This window comes from Manis pentadactyla, chromosome 2 (assembly GCF_030020395.1).
Source record: "Manis pentadactyla isolate mManPen7 chromosome 2, mManPen7.hap1, whole genome shotgun sequence".
Lineage (NCBI taxonomy): Eukaryota > Metazoa > Chordata > Mammalia > Pholidota > Manidae > Manis > Manis pentadactyla.
This window is the reverse complement of record NC_080020.1, coordinates 216,139,214-216,158,071: the sequence shown is the minus strand read 5'-3', so window position 1 is coordinate 216,158,071 and position 18,858 is coordinate 216,139,214. Positions and strand designations below refer to the sequence as shown.

The window sequence follows — 18,858 nt, the reverse complement described above, 5'->3', positions numbered from 1 at the left end:
TAGACTTGCAGAGAAATATGCAAGAGCTAAGGAGGGAGAATACAGAAATAAAACAATCTCTGGAAGGACTTAAAAGCAGAATGGACGAGATGCAAGAGGCCATTGATGGAATAGAAATCAGAGAACAGGAATGCAGAGAAGCTGACGCAGAGAGAAATAAAAGGACCTCCAGGAATGAAACAATACTAAGAGAATTGTGTGAGCAATTGAAACAGAACAATATCTGCATTATAGGGGTACAAGAAGAAGAAGAAGAGAGAGAAAAAGGGATAGAAAGTGTCTTTGAAGAAATAATGGCTGAAAACTTCCCAAAACTGGGGGAGGAAATAGTCTCTCAGACCACGGAAGCACACAGAACTCCCAACACAAGGGACTCAAGGAAGACAACACCAAATTACATAATAATTAAAATGACAAAGATCAAAGACAAGGACAGAGTATTAAAGGCAGCCAGAGAGAGAAAAAAGGTCACCTACAAAGGAAAACCCATCAGGCTATCATCAGACTTCTCAACAGAAACCTTACAGGCCAGAAGAGAATGGCATGATATATTTAATGCAATGAAACAGAAGGGCCTTGAACCAAGGATACTGTATCCAGCATGACTATCATTTAAATATGAAGTAGGGATTTAATAATTCCCAGACAAGCAAAAGTTGAGGGAATTTGCCTCGCACAAACCACCTCTACAGGGTATTTCAGAGGGACTACTCTAGATGGAAGCACTCCTAAGGCTAAACAGATGTCACCAGAGAAAATAAAATCACAGCAAAGAAAGCAGAACAATCAAATACTAACTAAAGACAAAAAATAATATCAACTACCCACAAAAGCAGTCAAAGGAAACACAAAAGAGCACACACACAAAAAACACCTAACATACAAAGAATGGAGGAGGAGGAATAAAAAGGGAGACAAATAAAGAATCATCAGACTGTTTATAATAGCTCACTAAGCGAGATAAGTTAGAGAGTAAGATACTAAAGAAGCTAACCTTGAACCTTTGGTAACCAGGAACCTAAAGCCTGCAATGGTAATACGTACATATCTTTCAATCATCACCCTAAATGTAAATGGACTGAATGCACCAATCAAAAGACACAGAGTAACAGAATGGATAAAAAAGCAAGAACCATCTATATGCTGCTTACAAGAGACTCACCTCAAACCCAAAGATATGCATGGACTTAAAAGTCAAGGGATGGAAAAATATATTTCACGCAAACAACAGGGAGAAAAAAGCAGGTGTTGCAGTACTAGTATCAGACAAAACAGACTTCAAAACAAAGAAAGTCACTAGAGATAAGGAAGGACATTATATAAGGATAAAGGGGTTAATCCAACAAGAGGATATAACCATTATAAATATATATGCACCCAATACAGGAGCACCAACATATGTGAAACGAATACTAACAGAATTAAAGGAGGAAATACAATGTAATGCACTCATTTTAGGAGACTTCAACACACCATTCACTCCAAAGGACAGATCCACCAGACAGAAAATAAGTAAGGACACAGAGGCACTGAACAACACACTAGAACAGATGGACCTAATAGACATCTATAGAACTCTACACCCAAAAGCAACAGGATACACATTCTTCTCAAGTGCACATGGAACATTCTCCAGAATAGACCACATACTAGGCCACAAAAAGAGCCTCAGTAAATTCAAAAAGACTGAAATTCTACCATCCAACTTCTCAGACCACAAAGACATAAAACTAGAAATAAATTGTACAAAGAAAGCAAAAAGGCTCACAAACACATGGAGGCTTAACAACATGCTCCTAAATAATCAATGGATCAACGACCAAATCAAAATAGAGATCAAGCAATACATGGAAACAAATGAGGACAACAACACAAAGCCCCAACTTCTGCGGGACACAGCGAAAGCAGTTTTAAGAGGAAAGTATATAGCAACCCAGGCCTACTTAAAGAAGGAAGATCAATCCCAAATGAATAGTCTAATGTCACAATTATCAAAATTGGAAAAAGAACAAATGAGGCCTAAGGTCAGCAGAAGGAGGGACATAATAAAGATCAGAGAAGAAATAAATAAAATTGAGAAGAATAAAACAATAGAAAAAAATCAATGAAACCAAGAGCTGGTTCTTTGAGAAAATAAACAAAATAGATAAGCCACTAGCCAGACTTATAAAAAGAAAAAGAGAATCAACACACATCAACAGAATCAGAAATGAGAAAGGAAACATCAGGACGGACCCCACAGAAATACAAAGAATTATTAGAGAATACTATGAAAACCTATATGCTAACAAGCTGGAAAGTCTAGGAGAAATGGACAACTTCCTAGAAAAATACAACCTTCCAAGACTGACCAAGGAAGAAACAGAAAATCTAAACAAACCAATTACCAGCAAAGAAATTGAAGTGGTAATCAAAAAACTACCCAAGGAAAAAAAAAACCCAGGCCAGTTGGATTTACCCCGGAATTTTATCAGACATACAGAGAAGACATAATACCCATTCTCCTTAAAGTTTTCCAAAAAACAGAAGAGGAGGGAATACTCCCAAACTCATTCTATTTAGCCAACATCACCCTAATACCAAAACCAGGCAAAGACCCCACCAAAAAAGAAAATTACAGACCAACATCCCTGATGAACATAGATGCAAAAATACTCAACAAAATATTACCAAACCGAATTCAAAAATACATCAAAAGGATCATACACCATGATCAAGTGGGATTCATCCCAGGGATGCAAGGATGGTAAAACATTCAAAAATCCATCAACATCAACCACCACATCAACAAAAAGAAGGACAAAAATCACATGATCATCCCCATAGATGCTGAAAAAGCATTCAACAAAATTCAACATCCTTTCATGATAAAAACTCTCAGCAAAATGAGTATACAGGGAAAGTACCTCAACATAATAACGGCCATATATGAAAAACCCACAGCCAACATCATACTGAACAGCGAGAAGCTGAAAGCATTTCCTCTAAGATTGGGAACAAGACAGGGATGCCCACTCTCCCTACTGTTATTCAACATAGTACTGGAGGTCCTAGCCACAGCAATTAGACAAAACAAAGAAATACAAGGAATCCAGAGTGGTAAAGAAGAAGTTAAACTCTCACTATTTGCAGATGACATGATACTGTACATAAAAAACCCTAAAGACACCACTCCAAAACTACTAGAACGGATATCGGAATACAGCAAAGTTGTAGGATACAAAATTAACACACAGAAATCTGTGGCTCTCCTATACACTAACAATGAATTAATAGAAAGAGAAACCAGGAAAACAATTCCATTCACAATTGCATCAAAAAGAATAAAATACCTAGGAATAAACCTAACCAAGGAAGTGAAAAACCTATACCCCCAAAACTACAAGACATTCTTAAGAATAATTAAAGAGGACACTAACAAATGGAAACTCATCCCATGCTCTTGGCTAGGAAGAATTAATATCGTCAAAATGGCCAACCTGCCCAAAGCAATATACAGATTTGATGCAATCCCTATCAAATTACCAACAACATTCTTTAATGAACTGGAACAAATAGTTCAAAACTTCATATGGAACCACCAAAGACACCGAATAGCCAAAGCAATCCTGAGAAAGAAGAATAAAGTGGGAGGGATCTCACTCCCCAAGTTCAAGTTCTACTACAAAGACACAGTAACTAAGACAATTTGGTACTGGCACAAGAACAGAGCCACAGACCAGTGGAACAGTATAGAGACTCCAGACATTAACCCAAACATATATGGTCAATTAATATATGATAAAGGAGCCATGGACATACAATGGTGAAATGACAGCCCCTTCAACAGGTGTTGGCAAAATTGGACAGCTACATGTAAGAGAATGAAACTGGATCATTGTCTAACCCCAAACACAAAAGTAAATTCGAAATGGATCAAAGACCTGAATGTAAGACATGAAACCATAAAACTCTTAGAAAAAAACATAGGCAAAAATCTCATGGACATAAACATGAGTGACTTCTTCATGAACATATCTCCCCGGGCAAGGGAAACAAAAGCAAAAATGAACAGGTGGGACTATATCAAACTGAAAAGCTTCTGTACAGCAAAGGACACCATCAATAGAACAAAAAGGTATCCTACAGTATGGGAGAATATATTCATAAATGACAGATCCGATAAAGGGTTGACATCCAAAATATAAAAAGAGGTCACACACCTCAACAAGCAAAAAACAAATAATCCAATTAAAAAATGGGCAGAGGAGCTGAGTAGACAGTTCTCTAAAGAAGAAATTCAGATGGCCAACAGACACATGAAAAGATGCTCCACATTGCTTGTCATCAGAGAAATGCAAATTAAAACCACAATGAGATATCACCTCACACCAGTAAGGATTGCCACCATCCAAAAGATAAACAACAACAAATGTTGGCGAGGTTGTGAAGAAAGGGGAACCCTCCTACACTGCTGGTGGGAATGTAAATTAGTTCAACCATTGTGGAAAGCAGTATGGAGGTTCCTCAAAATGCTTAAAATAGAAATACTATTTGACCCAGGAATTCCACTTCTAGGAATTTACTCTAAGAACACAGCGGCCCAGTTTGAAAGAGACAGATGCACCCCTATGTTTATCGCAGCACTGTTTACAATAGCCAAGAAATGGAAGCAACCTAAGTGTCCATCAGTAGATGAATGGATAAAGAAGATGTGGTACATATACACAATGGAATATTATTCAGCCATAAGAAGAAAACAGATCCTACCATTTGCAACAACATGGATGGAGCTAGAGGGTATTATGCTCAGTGAAATAAGCCAGGCGGAGAAAGACAAGTACCAAATGATTTCACTCTTATGTGGAGTATAAGAGCAAAGAAAAACTGAAGGAACAAAACAGCAGCAGAATCACAGAACCCACGAATGGACTAAGAGTTACCAAAGGGAAAGGGACTGGGGAGGATGGGTGGGAAGGGATAAGGGCAGGAAAAAGAAAGTGGACATTACAATTAGCATGTATAATGTGGAGCAGTTACAGGGCTGGCTGTACAGCACAGAGAAGACAAGTAGTGATTTTACAGCATCTTACTATGCTGATGGGCAGTGACTGTGAAGGGGTATGTGGGGGGGCTTGGTGAAGGGGGGAGCCTAGTAAACAGAATGTTCTTCATGTAATTGTAGATTAATGATACCAAAATATTAATTAATTAATTAATTAAACATTCACAGTAGAATTAATAGGCAAAAGCTAGAAATAATCTAATGCTCATCAATGGTAGAATAGATAAATTGAGGTACTGGGGAATATTTATAAAACAGAATACTATACAGTTCTAAGAATCTGATGTCTATACGTAAGACCATGGATGAATCTTACAAACATTATTTGAGCCCCCCCTACTCCTGCCTACCAAAAAAAAGCATGATTTAAGTTTAAAAACTGCTTATGGACACTATTCTGTTCCAGACAAGTCTAGAGATTAGTAGTGGTTATTTTGGGGCAATGGGTATTACCAAAGGGAACACAAGGGAGGGCTACTGGAGTGTTGACAATGTTTTTGCTCCTTGATCTGAGTGCTGGTGCTGATCCATTTGTGAAAATTCAACAAGCTATATACTTATGATATGCATACTTTTCTGAGTATATACAATTTAATTAAAAAGTTTACAAATTGGTGATGCTAATCTATAGTAACAGAAGTCAAGGCAGTGGTTACTGCTGAGGAAGGATGAGTAATGACTAGAAGCTGGCACAATGCCTCTGCAGTCCTACTAAAGAATCACAGTTAATGATTCACTCAATGGAGGTGGAGTTATTTTCTGCCCTTGGTTCAAATAAAAGGGACAAGATGATTTTATATTTCAGCTCCTTTAAGTTAAGGAGAAATAAAGAAATTTTTCCTCTTTCCTTCCTTTTAAAATAAAACAGCATTCCCAATAGTTTATAAGGCTAACAAATCTAGATCTAAACATTGCTTTTCAAATGTGTTCCAAAGACTGGTCTGCAAAAAGTAAGTACAAAAGAGAGAATAAGCATTAGGTACTTTTAATGAAATTTGACACCACTGGGCCATTTTCGTTGTATTTTATGGAAGTGTAAGTCCACAATGGATTGGGAAGGGGAGGACGGTCCTTTGTGATGAACAGTTTGAGAATAAATCAGCTAGTTAGGAATGGGGATAGCAGTGTGTGGGGGAGGGGCATGAGAAGAGTGCCACAGGGTCACAAAATCAGGAAGCAAGATTTCCTAGTGTTGCATCTTAAAAAGGATAAAAATATAAAAAATAAGGCATTGTTTGAAAAATGATATTAAGGCTGCATTTTAACCACATCAAGCCCATTTATAATCGTCTTACAGAGTAGCACTTTAAAAAATATAATCCCTCACACTTCTTTATTACCAGTTTTACCTTTTTACTTCAAATGAAACTAATTAATGTCACCAATTAATGTCAGCCTGCACCAAGGAAATATAATACCCACAACAAATGATTTTCAACAATACAATAGAAATGAGTTCTTTTAACCTATATACCAGTGATTACAGATAAACTGAACTAACGTAGACACTGAAGTATAGAAAAAGAAGCTAGCAAATTTACTCAGATACTAAATGGACAAGAGGATGAGACCAACAGAAAAAGTTCTACAGACAAAAATCCTGTTCTTCTTGATATGTGGCTATGAAAATCTGGCAGAGTCAGCAGTGTTACCATTCTCTGATTCATGCTACAGATCTTAGTTTTCCTAAGAAATTACTTTATGTACACCAATAACATATAAATAAGGGAGACTAACACTGAAGATTAGCAGTCTGATAACAACTTCTTTTCCCTTCTTCTCACAAATCCCCTCTTTCAGTCAAACTTATCCTTTTATAGCTTCCTTAAAACTGTACACACACTTCCACGTTCTTGCCTCTGTGTTTTCTTTCCATCCTATATCTTGTCTTCCCTAGAGGTATACTCTCAAGGGAAGGACAGTATATTAAAAATTTCTATAGCTCATACAATACTTACAAACCCAGGTAAAGGTAACTACTACCCTCTCTAATGTTGTCACAACATGATGAAAATAAACACATACTACTTTATTAAGTCATAACTGTCTGCTTATTTTTCTGTATCTCTAGATATGGGTGGGGATCACACCTTACACCTTATTCAAATTGGTTTTTCAAACACCTGGCAAATAGTACATACATACTAGAGAAAGAGTGAGTGTAGCAAGTAGTTTAAAAAGACATGTTTCTTTGGTTTTGTAAACAAACTAATGGCCTAAACAAAATTTCTCAAGATTATATCCTCATCTACTGGTCCTCCAATGTGGACTGCTCAACAGATGAAAAGCACTCTTACTTGAAACATCCTAAGTATCTGATTATAGAAACTTGCTTCAAACATGAAAAATGCTTATTTCATGTAAACATATAGATATAAAAGATTGACAAACTCTGATCAAAAGATCAGCAGTTATTCATTATTTGATATAAAAAAAACAAAAAACCTCACATACAAAAAAATCCAACAACTTCGTAGAGAAATCACTTTTTAAGCTTAAATTTTAAGCATTTTCAGAAAAATATTTAAAACAAATTGTAGAACTAGAGGCTCATTAAAGCCAGTTTCCTTGGTTTACTGAAGTAGTGTCAGGTTGCTGGATATGTATCACCCAGTGGCTGTATGTTCAGAAGGTACAACTTTTCAGATATATTATAGCATTGTGAATTTTCTACTTCAACAGATGGTTATTATAGTGAACAAGGTCAAAAGGATATGACAGACTACTCATATTAGATGCATTTAAATTAAAAGCTCTAATAAATAATCTCAATATTTTATTTTCTGTTAAAGATATTCAGTGGACCCCTCTAAAGTATTAGAGAGAATATTAGAAACAATGAAGAATATCAAAATTGAAACAGCTTTATACAGTTGAAGGATTAATAGTTGGAAGACTAATAACAATTGAAGTTTCTAAAATTCTTTTAATCTTCAAAAACAGTAATTTGCCTTTTAAGAGAGTTTTTATTTTTCACAATTGTCTTTCTTTAGAGGAATTTCATTTCCAGAAGTAACAGACTGTTTTAGATCTAAGTCCCTTCTTCCCACACCAAGTACAGTCTACTCCCAACTAGGCAGGCTATGGTTTCTGACTACTTTTAAACAGTCCCTTAGCCAAAGACGGAAAGGCTATACCATACTTGAACACCTCCCTTGCTTTGGGGTACCCTACACATCCAAGTTCTAACAGTGTAGCCATATTTACTACAAAACAGAGCTAAAACCTCCATCTCAGCCACCAACCACTCCAGAGGAGAACAGAACATCTTTTGCAAAGGTGTCTATCCATGTAACTTAACTTTGCCCAAAAGAATTTTTCTCCCCAGTATGCTTTTTAAAGGAGGTATTTCTATACATCATCATCCTCATTCAGTAACTTAACACATGTATAAATGATGTCAGAGGGCTTGGTATTTCACATAACTCCAAACACAATTATGTATTAAACTCCTGACTTAAAGTAGTTCTGAACAAGCAGTAAAATTAACAATAGATCATACTCCTGTCAAATAATTAGTAATTTCTTATATGTGAAAAGGCATATACCACATAATTAACTTTTCTCTTAAGATACTTTAAAAACAGACCAGAATCTAACAAAACTTTGCTCTATCAGAAGATAAAAGTAATACTTCTGCAACGCTTCATGCTGTGATATTTTAATTTTATTTTGGGGAAAAGGCCCAACTTCATTCAGCTATGATCCTACCAAAAAAAGCAACCCCAAAAGTTTATTTTAATCATGTTTCTGGAGTTCCACCTTACCTTGGCTTGGAATTCCATAAAGCTCTTCTCTGAGCATTGTATCCTATCTGAAATTAGGAACCAAAACTACAAACTTTAAAGTTCTTCCACTTTACATGGAAATCAATAAAACTAGTTTTAATACTGGGCTGAATTTCAAAGTTCTGTTCTCTGTTCCTATTTGGCTGAAAGGTAATACCTGTATCGAGAGAATTTCTATCAATTTTCAACCAGAAGTATCAGTTTTGCTGTCAGAGTTCTTTATTTTTGTATATAAAAGGAAGTGGGTTTTGATACTATCTCAATGTTCTTCCTGTCTTACAATGCATTTGAAATAAAGTGATGTCAGATTGAGAGTAAAAGCCCTAAATAAAAAAAAGGAATAGGTACAATTAATTTGCTTTATTAATAACTGCAACTGATTTATAACTACTTTGCTACATGCTGCTACTATCATTGCTAACTACAAGTTTTCCACATTAATTTTCACCAGGCCACAAAAACATTCATATCTATATAATACGTACCTAAAAACTTACTATCTAGGCCAGGAGACTGAATCATTCTTCATTATTGGTAGCGCAGCATTTATCCATTTCTTAAGACTATCAGGGTTTCTAGCATCAACTTGGATTCCATATGACACCATGTGCATCTCTCATATCCAGCTTCCAAACATAATATGTAGCCCATTCTACTGTTTAATAGACCCTAAAATCAGAAATGATCTTTACAGAACATTTAATCTTAGTGTAAATTGAGGATAAATATTCAATATTGTGACAATTTCAGGAAGGGGAATCAAATCAAAGGCAGTTCAAAAGCAATTTAACTGGACCACAATTTTGAATTTACTTCTAGTTTTCTATTAATATTTCCTACTGTATTCTCAGGACAGGGCAAGGTTATGCTATTTCAATATACCTATTAAGCTACTGACAATGGGATTCTATTGCTATTTCTTAGATCTTCCTATGTCACAATACATTTACCTTAAATTCCTAGAGATAGCACTTAACAACCATTTAACCACCAACACAGCCACTGATACTCAGGACAGCTACTTCAGCCATAAGTGACTACTGAAAAGCAAAAACATCCAAAACCATGTTTTTTTCCTGGGGTTTACTAGTCTGGCCTCCTTTAATAGTGATTTCTGTTTCTAGCTACATCCAGAAATTATGAATCTTGCTAACTATTTCTCCTGCCTGATAATTTGGCTTGGTTCCTAATCTTAGATTAACAATTTCCAGACTTTAAAAGAAAAATTTAAACTGGGAGAAGCAGAGGAGAGACAGATCCCTTAACACTTTTGGCTCCACTCTTCCAAAAAAGGCCTTTGGTAGACTCTGAGGACTATAAAGCCCTGGACCGCACCTCCTTTCACTATTGACAGGGATTACTAAAAATATATATATATATATCAAGAATACTGGTCAGAGCTCCCAGCTTTGTCTTGCCTTTTTGCCATTTGTTTGTAACATCTGAGATCTGGGTTGCTCTGGAGTGGTTGTGAGCTTTAAGATTATAAAATTTTTCTAAACTGCACATGCAGAGAAGACAGATAATGTTACCAGTTACCTCAATTCTCTCCAGGAGTAGCACACACATAAAGGGGTGGTGATAAATCAGAATACTTTTTATATATAGTTCTATATCAATAGTTCTATGGGCACTTAGAACTAATGAGTCAAGTATTCCAACAAACATGACTCAAGTTTCTTCTAGATCCAAAGACAGTTCGCCTGTAACTCAAACCTAAGAGGACATCCAAGTGAGGGAAGCCCTTGGATGTCTACTTTGGAACCATCTTAAATTGGCTTAAAATCTGCCTTGCCATGTACAACTAAGTTTATAAATATTGAGGTAAAAACAATTTTCTCTCTTCAAAGACTCTGACAAGAAGCTACAGATAACTAGAAAGAACAGGTAATGAAGTGTATCCTTGAATGGGAATTCATCCCAGGGAAGCTGCAACAGCAAAGACATTATTCCCTAAACAAAGCGTTAGGTAAGCTAGGAAGCTGACACTAAGCAGGGGATGAGCACAGACCAGCAGACTGCATTTAGTCTTTGGTAGTAGAAATGAAGCATTCTTTTCCTATTAAGGAGAGAACTGTTCAAGCCATAAATATTTATATTTTAGAAGAGAGGATTAAAGAGGCAAATAAAATAAGACCACCCTAAAAAAGGCTCTGGATGACCAAGAGCTGAAAATAAATGCAGGTAAAACATACAGCCATGCTGTCCAATGTGGCAGCCACCATCCACATGTGGCTATTTAGACTTAAGTCAAAATAAAATATGAAACTCAGTGCCTCAGCCACACCAGCCGTATTTGCAGGGCTTCACAGACACACACAGCTGCGGGCCGCTGGACAGCGCAGGGCTCAAGCGCGGAGGCCGGCTGGCGGGGGTCCATAGGGAGGCCCACCACCGGAGGTGCGGCCCGCACACTCAGTCCGTGGGTCGGGGACTCACCTTTCCTCTTCCACCTGCTCCTCCTTCCCTCCCTGTTGCTGCCGCCATCGCTGCTGCTGCTGCTGTTCTCGGAGCTCTGTGAGTCCGACTGCCCGTCACTGCTCTCCTCCGAGCCTTCCGACAGCTCCTTCACCCCGTCGGGCACGTCCTTCTGAAAACGTGGGCGTCCAGGTAGGGTTAATGGCTACCACTCCAGCACACAGGAATTAAATTTCTGATATGCACTGTTGCAATTTAATTGTGCTGATGAGTTTTTAGTATTACAGGATTCAACAGCAGAACCAACAATATTTTCTGAATTCCTATCATCTCTCTTCGTTGGATCAAATCAGCTAGTGCTTCCATTCACATCCAAAGATAAAAAGTATACATGACAATCATGCAGGCCCAACACAGAGGCTTAGACAAAAACTGCATATATGTAAGTCCAGGTAAATGATGAAATCTTCAGGATAAAAAACTGCATAATAACAATTTTGTAAACTGCATGTACAGCCATCATCCATTTTATATATACACACACACACACACACACACACACACACGTGTGTGTGTACATATACATGGGGGATGGTTTTCTGTGTAAGTGCCATTATGTATTGTGAATTCAATTAAGAGTATGGATATCAAGAGGTGGTACATTATTTATCTAACTGGTTATCTAACTGGTTCTTGAATGCAAGTATTAAAAGTCAAGCACAAAGGAATCATTTTTTAAAAACTCCCAGGAATCTTAAATTTTTTGCACTGAATAATGATTACGCTAACCAGAAAGGATGCCTGTGTCAGCATAGTATGTGAGAGTGGAGTAGTTACAAGGTCAAGAGCTAAGAAATTAAGACTTTATAGGTTTGAATTTTGGTTTTATCTGCTCCTAACTGTGCAGCCTTGGCCAAAGTATTGACCTCTTATTCTGTTTCCCTAACTATAAGCTAAGGATAATAGCACCTACCTTAAAAGATAATTCTGAAATTAAATGTGCTAATCAATGGAAAATGCTTAGAACCTAACAAAAATATTTACCTTCAAAGTATATACTCCCATTCTACCTGGAACCTTATAGAAGATGCCTTCTTCACCTCGGGAGTTTGTGTGCAGCATTGCATTCAGGCATGCAAGCGGGGAAGTCCCACTGCAAAAAAGAAAAACAGAACAATAATTAGTTTCTGTCTCTGAATATACTATGCAACACTGACTTAAGATAAAATTAACTGGTCAAAATGAATCTGTAACATCTTCCTATGTTGACAGATAGTAGCTGTACTAGTGGGTGTGAGGATTTAATAATATGGGTAACTGTTGAACCACTGTGTTGTATGCTTGAAAATAATATAAGATTGTATATCAATAAACTAATGATAATAATAATAACGATAATTGATAAAAATGGAATTTTTGTTTAATTTTTAGAACAAAAATATTAACTGGTCAACACTCATTAGACACAAATATGTTTTAGAAACTATAAAAAGTCTATTAATTTACAGAGAGGCTGCCATGGAGAAAATGAATGTAAAATTCATTCCCATTAAATCTAAAGAAAAAGACAGTTATGTCATTTTCTTAATCCTATCCAGCATTTAACATTTAAGTTAAGAAAAACTTACCTCACAGATCCTATTTCACTTACAACTTTATTTCTCAATTATACCTCAACAAAGTTGAGAATATTTTTAAAAGATGTTATTTCATTAAGCACAACTTTATCCAAAAGAAAAGAGAGAAAAAGAAGACACAAACACACAGAAATCCAAATAAACAATATTAATCTCCTTGTATACTGCAGCACCAGATTGAATCTCAGTTGTGAACATATTTCCATGGTTTCATGTATGTATGTATGCATTTTGAGATGTAACTGACATACATAATTATATTATTTCAGGTATACAACATAATGATTCCATATTTGTATATATTTCGATGGTCTCTTGTATTTAGACCTATAATGAGATCACTTAAAAGGGTTTAAGGAGGCTTTGGAATATTTATCATTTAAGTGGCAACGTGGTCAAATTTTTACTAAATCTAATATACATTTACCATATTTCCTGAAATTTTAGGTATATAATAAACTGTAAACAATGTAAGTATATTATATCTTCCTTTCTCATTATAACTAGGCTTCATTTTCCTATCTTCTTGCATTTATCTAACATAAACTGCTATATAAGTGGAGGTGTGTGGCATCCTTTAACTTTTTTAAAAACATTTCCTAGCCCTCACAATACCTGAGGGATAAGGCACCTTCTCTGCACATTTCCAACTCTTCTCCCTCTCAGTTCCTTGTTGGTACAACTCAATAACCCAAAAAACCTGTTAGAGGAGGCTGCTAGATATCTTGGGTGTACCTAAAATTAAGAGTTCTCTGTAGGGGAGGGCTGGGCCATGGTCCATGGTCTTTCGGAACTGGGAAAGTGGTGAGGATCCCAAACTGCAAAGATACAGGACGACAAAGAAAATAAAGAAAAAACTTTTTGCTGAAGTAAGTGTTGATTTTCATCTCCAGGCTGATTTTCATAGTTGTGTTTATCTAATTTTGATATTTCCATGTTAAAAACATGCATAAATCAATTCTAGTCAGAATCCTAAAGTTTATACCAATAAATATGTAAAAACTGCCAAGAAATTTCTGGGAAAAAAATGATGGGATACTTGCTAAAAAAGATAATAAAATGTGCTCTAAGCCACTATTATTGAAGTGTGTGTTTCTGGGACAGGATAAATTAGTCAAATGAGCACTGTTATACTTGAGAGAACGAAATAGAAAATATAAAAACAAATCATAATAAATGTGAAAAGGTACTATTTCTCTGTAGTAGGAAGAAGACAGGGTCATGACATGGTCACCTGTGGTTTAACTAGTAGGATCTGTTTGTTTCCTCTTCTGGAGACAGCACCGAAAATTTCCTGTGAAACATTATCCTTCTCCTACTCTCACTCCTGTAGTTGAGACAGATTTAATCCCATGCTCCTCACAGGTGTACACCGAAACTGTTAAACCAGCATTTCCTGGCTACAACAGCCAACCAGCACTTCTGTGTGTACCCCATTTCCCACTCCCACAGTGACAGACTCAGGGACACATGATCTAATCAGGACCAACGATCTAAAGAGCATTTGGGAAAAAGAAGTTTGCTTTCCAGGGAAGGCTCTGAAAGAGACTTTCTCTTCCCCTGAGTAGTATAAGGAAGTAATGCCTAAGATTGTCAGTCGCTATGTGACCATGAAGGACGTATCTGGAATTGGGGTGTAACCACACAGGACAGATGGAGGAAGGGCTAGGTAAGCATTACAGGGAAAAATCTAATACCCAAAAAAGGAAGCACTGAGAAAACTGAAAAACAGCAATTTACTTTTAACAATATTACTTTTGCCACCGTCTCAAGCCTTGCCTTAAACCAATCCTACCTTTGAAATTTTATGAGGTTTTTAAAAGTCACAAGCCAACTGAAAGAGTCCTAAATAAAACAGCTTAATTAGTAAGTAGTGCTGGCATAGCATGTAGTACATCACAGGAAAATAATTCTCACAGTATTTATAAAAACATATTCCAATTGGTTGAAGACCAAAATGTAAAAGATAGTAAGGGAAAAGAGTATAACCCCAGAGGATAGAGAAACCTTTCTACACAAGAGAGAAAACCTAAAACCACAAAAGAGAACATACTGATTAATAAAAATTAAAACTTCTACACTGGAAAAAAATACAACCAACAAAACTACAGAAAATACATGTAGCTGAAATAAGTAAGTGAAAAACAAATGGCAGAGACTAATAGTTGTAAAACAGCTTATTTGGAAAAACACAACCAACCAATCAGAAAAAAATGGATAAAAGGATCTCAACAAATGATCATAAAGCATGCAATGTAAATGGCCAATAAAATACATGAAAAGAAGCTCTTAATAGTGGTCAAAGACAAATTAAATCAAGACCCCATTGATCAGACTCAGAGAAAGCAAATGGATTCAAGCCTTAACAGTATTATAGCAAAGTCAGTTTCCTGGCTTTGATTTTGCAATACAGTTATGTAACATCTTATCACTGGAATAAGCTGGGTGAGGTATACATGGGAATATTTTTACTATTTCCTGTGAGTCTATTACGACTAAATTTTTAAAAAATTAAAGTATCATTGATATACAATCTTATGAAGATTTCACATGAACAACATTGTGATTTCAACATTCACCCATCTTATAATGTCCTCACCCACCCCCCACTACAGTCACTGTATGATTTTAAATTTTTTTTAATTTAAACAAATTAACTTTTAACAAAAGAATTGATAAAATCCACTGCTGGTAGGGTTATGGGCAAATAAGGATTGTATTATAGACTGTTAGTGGGATTGAAAACTGCTACCTTCACCCACCCCCATTTCTCAATTCTGATTTAATAAGGTAACATGAAAATATCCATTAAAATAAAAAATATGAGGGGCCATTGATCCAACAAATCCAAGTCCAACCTATCCAATAAAAATAATGCCACAAAGACTTAGGGGACATACATGAAGGGTTAATTCCTGCATAGTTAAATGTGTCAAAGTCCATCAGTAAGGGAATGGTTGACCATATGTTAGTAGAGTAACCAACAGGATATGAATCAATAACAGCTATATTAACAGCAGCAGGAGAGCTGGATTTCAGGAAGCATTCTGTTTAACTCTCATGACAATCCTCTGAGGCAAGCAAAATTACTACACTACTTTTACAAATGAACAAACTAATGTACAGAAGTGTTAATTAAATTACGTAAGCTGTTCAAGAGCACATAGTCAGTAAATAGGGAAGCCAAGATTTTAATAAAGAGGAAGAAAACAGAAGCAGAACAGGAAACACAACTGCTTAAAAAGAATATATAACCAAGGGAAAAAACATGTTATAATCTGGTAAAAGTTTGCCCTAACTGATGGTATTCTGAATTTCAGTATTAAGTTCCCTCTCTGTTTAGGCCAATAAACTAGAGTCTGTGGATCCAAAGAGGAAAGCTCTCTTAGCTCAGGATCTAACAGGTTAAAGAGCCAAGGGAATGAAGAGCATGCACACTGTAATCAGTGTTATTAATACAGACATAGATCTGCAATTCATGATCCAAAACACTTAAGTCCAAACATTTCAGACATAAAGTCTTTTTAATTTTAGAGAGGTAAAACGTGACATGCAATATATTATGTACCAACACCTGGGAGGTCAGGGTAGCATCCCATAACCAAAGCCAGTGAAGTGTATGAATATTCACACTAAGTGAGATAAACAAAGATCACATACAGTTTCATGTCAGTCAGTTCAAGAGAAGTGTTGTTACATGAGTTTAAGTACCAGTATATAAAAAAACCTTTTCAAGTATTTTGGATTTTGGAATTATGAAATACAGACTGCAGACCTTTATATATAAAGTGCCTTAAGTCAAAGAGAAAGAAACATCTTGTCTAGAGTTTAGTACCTAGAACCAAAACAACAATAATATTAATAACAAACCCAAACCAAACAAACTTCTTAGAGTGAAACCCATAAATGAAAGTAAATAGCACACACATCTAGGGAAAAGATGTGGTAAAAGAAAGATACAGGCACATTATTTTCCTTGCAGATCTGGCTACAACTTTCCTTTCAAGGAAATAAAGTTTTGAAAAACCCACAAGATACATATGAACACTGTACTCTTTAAAACAAAAATTTTTGATTTCATGAAAAATGTAAAAAGTCAGAGAATCCTGGCAGAATTTATTTATTTATTTATTTTTAAATTTTTTATTAAGGTATGATTGATATACACTCTTATGAAGGTTTCACATGAAAAAACAATGTGGTTACTACATTTATCCATATTATCAAGTCCCCACCCATACCCCAATGCAGTCACTGTCCATCAGTGAAGCAAGAGTCAGATTTATGTAGTAAGACCAATGTGAATTCCAATCTGAGTACAGTCATGTGTGAGCCACTTTAAACACCTCTTTCCTCATCTGTAAAATGGAGTGTGTAGACTGCAGGCAACACATTATAAAGTACATGTCACACAGAAGAGATTTGTGATAAATTACCTTAACAACTTGCTCCCTCGCTCTAGTCTCAGGATATTTTAGTGTTCCCTGTCTCAAGTGGTAATAATTTTACCTTCACTCCATTAATTCTCTACTCTGAAGCCACAGTGACCTTTTAAAAATAAGTATGATCTCCAAAATATATAAAGAGCTCATGCATCTCAACAAACAAAAAGCAAATAATCCAATTAAAAAATGGGCAGAGGAGCTGAACAGACAGTTCTCCAAAGAAGAAATTCAGATGGCCAACAGACACATGAAAAGATGCTCCACATCGCTAGTTATCAGAGAAATGCAAATTAAAACCACAATGAGATATCACCTCACACCAGTAAAGATCTCCACCATCCAAAAGACAAACGACAACAAATGCTGGCAAGGTTGTGGAGAAAGGGGAACCCTCCTACACTGCTAGTGGGAATGTAAATTAGTTCAACCATTGTGGAAAGCAGTATGGAGGTTCCTCAAAATGCTCAAAATAGAAATACCATTTGACCAGGAATTCCACTTCTAGGAATTTGCCCTAAGAATGCAGCACTCCAGTTTGAAAGAGACAGATGCACCCCTATGTTTATCGCAGCACTATTTACAATAGCCAAGAAATGGAAGCAACCTAAGTGTCCATCAGTAGATGAATGGATAAAGAAGATGTGGTACATATACACAATGGAATATTATTCAGCCATAAGAAGAAAATAAATCCTACCATTTGCAACAACATGGATGGAGCTAGAGGGTATTATGCTCAGTGAAATAAGCCAAGCGGAGAAAGACAAATACCAAATGATTTCACTCATATGTGGAGTATAAGAACAAAGAAAAACTGAAGGAACAAAACAGCAGCAGAATGACAGAACCCAAGAATGGACTAACAGTTACCAAAGGGAAAGGGACTGGGGAGAATGGGAGGGAAGGGAGGGATAAGGCGGGGAAGAAGAAAGGGGGTATTATGATTAGCATGTATAATGGGGGAGGGAATGGGGAGGGCTGTGCAACACAGAAAAGACAAGTAGTGATTCTACAACATCTTACTATGCTGATGGACAGTGACTGTAATGGGGTTTGTGGGGGGGACTTGGTGAAGGGGGAACCCTAGTAAACATAATGTTCTTCATGTAATTGTAGATTAATGATAACAAAATAAAAATTTTAAAAATAATAATAATAAGTATGATCATGCCACCCCTGCCCAGCTTAAAGTTCACCCATGGCATCACAATGTTCTTGGAATTAAGTCCATAATTATTAATATGATCTGACCATGACCATTCTCCCACACCTCTCTGCTCCAGCCTACACTATCCTTCTTTCCATTTTATTAACTTAACATTCTTCTGACTTCTTGGCCTTTGCACTAGATAATGCTGCTGCTTGTAATAACACCCCACTTTTTTCCTTAGCAAACTCCAATTCACACTTCAGATTTCAGCCTTAAAGTCTCATTTAAGGAAGCCACTCTAATACTTCTCCAAAATACATATCATTTATAACCTTAATTTAATGTGTGACTCCATTGTGGGCCAGCCAGATTCAAT

At 36.3% G+C, this 18,858-nt stretch overlaps 1 protein-coding gene across 6 annotated transcripts in view; it reads right to left on the bottom strand.

Moving 5' to 3' along the window:
• ASXL2 (ASXL transcriptional regulator 2) overlaps positions 1-18,858 on the bottom strand; it is a 147,578-nt gene that overhangs the window by 52,803 nt on the left and 75,917 nt on the right. For 3 of the 6 annotated variants that reach the window (XM_057497362.1, XM_036881626.2, XM_057497360.1), the window contains 2 exons: positions 12,295-12,403; positions 11,272-11,422 (listed from right to left, as the gene is read on the bottom strand). In XM_057497362.1, coding sequence (XP_057353345.1) covers positions 11,272-11,422; positions 12,295-12,403 — 260 coding nt within the window. Of the gene's footprint in view, positions 1-11,271; positions 11,423-12,294; positions 12,404-13,622; positions 13,939-18,858 lie in introns of those variants that run through there. The other 3 variants (XM_057497361.1, XM_036881627.2, XM_036881628.2) reach the window with 3 other exon arrangements.